The sequence below is a fragment of the Galendromus occidentalis genome, unplaced genomic scaffold, assembly GCF_000255335.2.
Source record: "Galendromus occidentalis unplaced genomic scaffold, Mocc_1.1 scf7180000076421, whole genome shotgun sequence".
Lineage (NCBI taxonomy): Eukaryota > Metazoa > Arthropoda > Arachnida > Mesostigmata > Phytoseiidae > Galendromus > Galendromus occidentalis.
In genome coordinates this window covers 35546-42197 of record NW_003804410.1, presented here as the reverse complement: position 1 = coordinate 42197, position 6652 = coordinate 35546, and the positions used below count along the sequence as shown (strand labels likewise).

General features: G+C 50.2%; 1 protein-coding gene across 2 annotated transcripts; it reads right to left on the bottom strand.

Annotated features, from left to right (window-relative positions):
- Window positions 1–3974: 3974 nt before the first annotated feature.
- Window positions 3975–6488, bottom strand: Pgls (6-phosphogluconolactonase). Of its 2 annotated transcripts, XM_029113222.1 has the most exons (4): window positions 6351–6488; window positions 5278–5461; window positions 4761–5149; window positions 3975–4646 (listed from the first exon to the last, which is right to left on the bottom strand). In XM_029113222.1, exons 2-4 carry the CDS (start codon window positions 5453–5455, stop codon window positions 4476–4478), a joined length of 738 nt encoding a protein of 245 aa, XP_028969055.1. In that variant the 5' UTR covers window positions 5456–5461; window positions 6351–6488; the 3' UTR covers window positions 3975–4475. The 2 variants fall into 2 exon arrangements, with proteins under 2 accessions (XP_028969055.1, XP_018497495.1); XM_018641979.1 differs by lacking the exon at window positions 6351–6488 and having other exon boundaries at window positions 5278–5548.
- Window positions 6489–6652: the final 164 nt, after the last annotated feature.

Below are 6652 nucleotides of genomic sequence, written 5' to 3'. Positions count from 1 at the left end.
CGCGGCGAATGACTGCGATAGCCGAGGGAATCACGGGAGAAATCCAGAAGCGATGTTTTTTGCACCGTTACTTCACGCAACACCGCGTCCCATGAAGAATGAGTTCAGGAGCGTTGGAACGTTTAAATTCAATGTGAATGAAATTTATTGAAAGTTATTATCATTGATGTTGTTGTTGCTGCTTCTGCTTCTGTGGCAGTGGAACTACTGTCGCTGTCCCTGAAAAGATTCAGTTCATTTCGGTGAGAGGTTTTTCCGGCTGGCTACGTCTTTGAAGAACCGACACGTCCCAAACTCAGGTGGAGAACTAATCGAGTCAACTTTCTGCTGACCTGAAATCATTTTCATCAGACCTGAACCCTGGATTCAGATCTGGGCAACCTCCAGCGTTTCCCATCTATCTCCAAAATATCTTGGTACTGCTCTGCGTCCCGTGTTCCGGATCCGTGGGACATCGGCATCGCTTTCTTCGTTCGTGAATGATATCTACCGAGGAACGGCTTCCGGACATAATCCTATAGCTGCGTTTTCGGTGGTCCAGATCAGTCGCGATCCCCGCCGGTCGTCGTACGATCCCCGGTGTACAAAACAGATTCCATTGTTCCGAGGGTGGAACAAACGCGTGCCTCTTCTCTCGGGTTCTTTTCATTTTTTGTTAATGGAGGATCTCCCAAATGCCACAGGGATGCATCGCTGTTCCGAAGAGGAGAGAAGAAAGAGCCAGACAAAGACAGACGAGACCAGAAACAACGCCGACGCCGAGAAAGTGAAGCCCGATGAACGGAATCTGGAGTAGGTATGCGAGCGGGAAGATCAGAAAGAAGAGTCGCGACAGAGAATGAGAACTTGAATCGCAGCCAGCGAGCGTGAAAGTGAACGGACGCTCGTGTGTTTTGTGTCAAAGATAGGCCTACGCCACTGGTCGCACTGCAGAAGGTGAAGAGGACTGTGCAATAAACACCGGCCGAACAGACTGAACGTCCGTTCCAGTGAGTGTATGTTGACGACCAGTCGGCACCTAAACGACGACACCAGACCGACACGTCGCAAGAAGCGGCGGCTTAATGATTTTTCTCCAGAGGGGACTCCAGGACCGGTTGTCTGACCGGAAAACAGTCGATTGTCTTGGAGACCGTCTGGTCTTCTGGACCGGTATTCCAGACGGGCTCCGATCCCCCATTATCTTTTCACTTGTCCTAAGCGTCTTTAATAATCGAGAACGTCGCGTGCAGAAAAGCGAAATAGGTCCCCGGGAACTATAGTTTTCACAGCGCGGAAAAACAGGAAGTTCACGCGGAGGTCCGCGGTCAAATCACAGTCACGATAAGATGAATTGAGATTCTCAAAAGAGCAGAACAGAATTCGATTGAGCTACATGGGAGCTGGACTCGGATATATCCGGCTCCGGAGTCCGATCGAGGTCAATTAGGAATATCGTGATTATTAAAAGCAGCCCATTTTCCCGCGACTTGGCGCGTTCGAGGAATACACAGAAACAGTCTGATCTTCGGCGATACCGACAGGGATCGACTCCTAAAGAATCACTTAAAGAAAGGAATCAATGTCGGATCCCAAGCGCATCGATCGTCATTCTTCGTGTGGTCGCGCCACCTTGGCATATAAAATGTTGGAAAACGTTTTGAGGCTTTGTGGCACTCGGGGAACTCATGCAGTTTTCTCCTGGATCCGGGTCACACGCTTGTTAGCTTCGTTCTCAGCAGGCAATTCAAGAGGCTAGGAGTTTTGAGTCGATACTAGAACTGACAAGCGAGTGCCGTTAAAGTCCAAAGGCCACTTTTGAAGATTCCTTCCTCTTTCTCGGTATTGTTCGCCAGTCCATAAAAGATGTTCCATGCTCTTCGCCGAAGTTGAAACCATTCCCGGAGGCGTCTCGAGGAGTCGAATCGATTCTTCCAGTTTGGCTTCGAGATATTTCCGCCTATTCCCGTGAAGGATGAGAAACGGAGTTTGTGCCGTCTGACGCAACCCAAGCTTCTCAGCGTTATCGTTGCCTCCTCGTTTTATTCCGGTCGGAATAAATTTGAAACAAGCAATTGAAAAACAGATCGGACCGAGAAACATGGTGTTCGTACTTGACAATGGCGGTCCATGTCAAGATTGATGAGACAGTCGTTAGAGGCACCGTCAACATTTCTAGTGCCACCTCCTCGGCCGGGGATCCTGGATCTAGGCCGGCATGTACGGGCGTACTACGAGATGTCGCGATGCCGTCTCGTTATTCGTCCAGATATTCCAAGATTCTGCTGGGATATGCGCGCTTCGGGATAGTGTTTTCAACTCTTACGACAGCAAGCCCGAAAGCCATTTTTCAACGGCCGTTTCCGATTGAAACATTTCGAATCGGCCTCGTGTAATTATCTGAGGAAAAAAAACATCATTCGACCGCGAACACGCGGATGGTTCCCGTGAAGATTTTTCTTCAATTCGGGGATTCCGCGTACGAGCTCATCGCGGACATTCGATGCAAAATATTTCTAGCGTGAATTTAGCTCAAGGATGCTTAAATGGGTTTCCCCCTCTCGCGGGGGGCATCGATTTCGTTCGGAGAATTCCCAACATTCTGGATTCCACTAACTTACGAAAGTCGTCGTCACCTCCAGCATTCGCTGATTATAATGCTACGGGAAGGGACATTTTTCCCTCGTGAAGAAAGTTTTCGTTTAACAAGCGCCCGCATGTCTGGAAGCGGGGACTTTCTTTCTCTCACCGCACTTCTCGCGATTAGCGACCGAATGGCTTCCTTTGAGCCATCAACAACACAAATTGTAAGACAAAGGACTAGAATCCTTGTTAGCTCGCCTCTTGTGTTGAAGTATAGCATTCTCTAGTGTTTGTACATCATCATGCGGCTGAGACAGCGACTCTGCACCCTAGGCCTGTGCCCGACTTCCAGCCCCTCCGCGACGCGGTGGAAGCAATCGCACGGTTCTGTCACAGAAGTCGGAGTCGACGGAGACATGTACGATATTGTGTGGAATCCTAAAGATATGGCGAGATCAAGTCCACAAGGCTTATCTCCGGTCGCATCGCTCCGGTATACTCAGGGCAGCTGGATCACGGAGCCTCGTCTCTGCATGTTTGGGGAGATTCTCCGAGGATTAGGCTGCCCGCCGAGTCCGAGTCCTGAGATTGACTCTTCTGATTGTGAGTCATTGCGATCATTGCCTAAACGAGTATTTCGATGCTGCCTCAAATAGTCGATGCTGCTATGGGAGCGTTCCCGAATAGTCAAAATTCGTAAGAGAAGTCAAAGAGGACCAAGCTGGTCGGTGGGTGAACTAGACCGCCGAGACACTTCTTTGATGTCCTCGCTTCGCTCGGTATGCATCATCATTGAGGCTCTTCCCGCGAGTCTCACCCCGAACTCCAATCGAACGTAGTAACTGTCCCGACCACTTTCCGTAGCGTCACAGGACGCGGCACCAGATATCTAGGGCGTCAGCGCCGTTCGCATACCGGCTCAGATGGATGGATAAGTCATAGCTGGGTAGTCTAACATGGGAGAGGCTAGGTGCATTTCTGAGAGATGCCCACGACCCAGAGCCGGCTACACCGACCCAATACCCTTCCTTGCTGTGACCCCATAGACTCGAATCTTCGAGATCTCAGATCGACTCAGTCAGATAAACATCGAAGTCATGCTTTCCGGAAGACGATCGTCTACGGAGGAAGGTTTGGAGACTGGTGATGTTTTGCTGCCTACTGAAGGGGCGAGTCCGGAGGGAAGATCGGGAAGACGCTCAAGAGTACCATCCGCAAGCCAAGCTGAACCTCGGAGCACATGATCGCAGCAGGTCTTCGCGAATAAATAGATAGGCTCGGCTACCCGCAAAGTGATCATGCGCTTATATTCGCCGTCTCGAGGGGGCCTCCGGCAGCGTCCCTGCCCCCGAAAGCAAGGGCGGGCGGGTCGGCTTCGGACCAATCAGGTATTGCTGGTTAAATGAAGAAACTTCCATTCCCAAATCGGAAGCATAACTTTTTTATATATTTTATTTTATCACAAATTGTCGCAGGCGATTCCCATCAATGGCATCACCACGAATCATATATGTATAGGCCCACTACCTCCAGTCCGCCGTAGCCGGAGTGGAAGTGTTCTCTTTGTTGTCGGCAGCTCTTTCCTCTGACTTCTTCCGCTTCGTGCGGTGTCTGCGGTATTTTCCGAGTGTCCACCGAATTCGAGAAAACATTCGCTTTGTGATATTGTATGTATTGATCTGAACAACCGTCGTCGGAATTACTTCGATCTCGTTTTCACTAGGTGTGGGGATATGTTTGCCATGAACGTACTTGATCGTCATTTGCTTCAACACCCAGACACCTCAATTCCATCTAAGCTTCACTCTCGTCGGTCACCATGGGCCATGCAAAGAATAGAACACCTCCATTGGAGCTCTGGTTCCGCACTAGCTCTTAAGAAGCCCAACAAAGTCTTCAGCGACATTCGGCTCTCATTGAAGCTCTTTCATGTAGAGTGCTGCCGCTGGTTTATCGCAAACCCAGTGCAGAATTCCAGGACTCGGATGAACTAATGAAGCGGGCAATGACGGGTTATCTGGAAGCCCTGCCAGAATATTTCGGAGCGGTGAGGCTTTCGATTCCCCAGTTACGATGAAAATCACCTGGAAAGTAGAAGATCCGAGCTTCAGGTCGATGTACTTAAGCCTCAAGTGATTCTGGAAAAGGACTCATTCTGGAGCTGAGGTAGGGATGAATATCGAGGGGTCTGCACTTACGTTTTTCGCAGCGTTCAACACCGGGAGGGTAAAAGTCACTCTCTGCGGCGGAGGCTTGGGGGAATCTGCTATCGACGCGACCCATTTTTTCGTTTCTAGGAGGAGTTCGTGATTGGGGAAAAGTGAACAAGTATGACCGTCTGGGCCCATCCCCAGAACACAAACGTCTAGATCAGGTACTTTGCGGGTCATGAAGAATTGCTTCATTTTGAGCGCGTAATCTCGTTCACATTCTTCCAATGGCAGCTGCGGGTTGATGGTCACGAAGAATGCTTCATTCAGACCGGGAACAGACGGGATTAAAGCTCGGAAAGCACCAAACGTTGACTCCGGATGGTCGAATGGGACCACCCGTTCATCGCAGAAGAAGAACCGCCATTTCTGGAAATCTGAGAGAGGAAATATTTCGAATCACAAAAAGTCGCTCCCCGCCTCTAAATGATTTTTTCTCAATTCTAAAAACTTTGAACATGGATGCAGCTGTCCCCGAATAAGTCGGCCTCGAATCTGTCCTTACCATCGATCCCCAATTCTTTGAGTACTTGGATGGTGATGCCGACGGCGCTGCCTCCGGAAAGTCCAACCGTGAAGAAGCCCTCTGCCGTAGTTCGCGGTTTCGTCAGAGCTTCCTCAAACAACGACATAACCTTCTCCGTGACACCTTTCTTATCGTCTGCGACGTACACGCGGGACATGGCTCGCTGAAAAGAAAGTTTCCTGCTTCAGAAAAACTCCAGTTGCCGAGCTCAAACGCGACGCATGAAGAGCCGGTAAACAATACCGGCGGAAACTAAACGGCTGCCGGCGTCTCTCCAACCCCTCAGCGACAGGACAGGGCATCATTACTCTCTCTCCGCGATCCTGCATGGTTGCGCGACACCACGATGGAAACACATGCGATGGAGAAATGGGAACGTCACAACCGACGGAAAATCTCCGATTCAAACGCGCCGAACCTCACTGATAAGCGGAAACGTGTTGTCATCCATGCTTGTGGACGTATTGTGAGGAACTTCGTGTGGAATGAGCAAATCGACGAGCAGCAGAAACCCAGTCCACCACCGTATCCTTGACGTCGGTGGCCGGTCGGAACGACAAAACTCGTGGCCCTGAATTAATCCGCCATAGCTGCGATTCTGACCATAGGCACAGAAGAAAATGGACAAAGCTCCTACCAGAGACTAGAAACAGAAAGAGAAGCCAGAAAAACACGGAGGTTCATCGATCTAAAGAATATAGGACCTTCAGTTTTCGGTTTCTTCAGGCGGATAATCCTCCGATCTTCGATAGGAACGGTCCCCTCAGAAAGTGGGAGGGTCTTGCCCTCCGACCATGAGACCGATTTCTCAAATGATGGAACAACCTGTGAAGCAGAGGGTGACGGAGAGCGGTTCGTTTGTTACGCGGAAACTGCGCATAAGAGTTCGAGACGGGACTCATTCCAATAAAGTTCATGCTCCTTCAATTCGAACATCCTGGCCGGGGGATTCATCATTCTACCACGGATCGGTGAACCGTCACTTGTTAGCACATGAGGTGCCACAGCATGGGAGTTCAGAAAGCAAGTGGTACACCCATAAGAACACTCACAGACACTCGATGAGTCTTGTCATACACGCTGGGGCTTCTGTATTCTAGCCCTCCAAATGTCCGGTCGAGCTCTCTGCGTTGGCTGGAGCTGGTCGAAGCTGTCGTGGTAGTTCAAGAAGTGAGAACAAACAGACACACAGAGGCTCAGAAGCGCCTCAATCACAACAACAACATCCGATGTTGTCTGCGGCGACCACAGAGGGAGCCACTACGCCATGCAAAAGACCGGCTTGCGTGAAACAATAGTTTATCCGTATGAATGGGGATAGAGCCGAAGATACCTCTCGACGAGAAGTATGACA

Coding starts and splice junctions, on each gene's coding strand:
- Pgls (XM_029113222.1), bottom strand. CDS start 5,455: ATGTCCCGCGTGTACGTCGCAGACGATAAGAAAGGTGTCACGGAGAAG. Junction 5,150..5,277: donor CAAAGAATTGGGGATCGATG/GTAAGGACAGAT, acceptor TTCCTCTCTCAG/ATTTCCAGAAATGGCGGTTC. Junction 4,647..4,760: donor TGTTGAACGCTGCGAAAAAC/GTAAGTGCAGAC, acceptor TCTACTTTCCAG/GTGATTTTCATCGTAACTGG.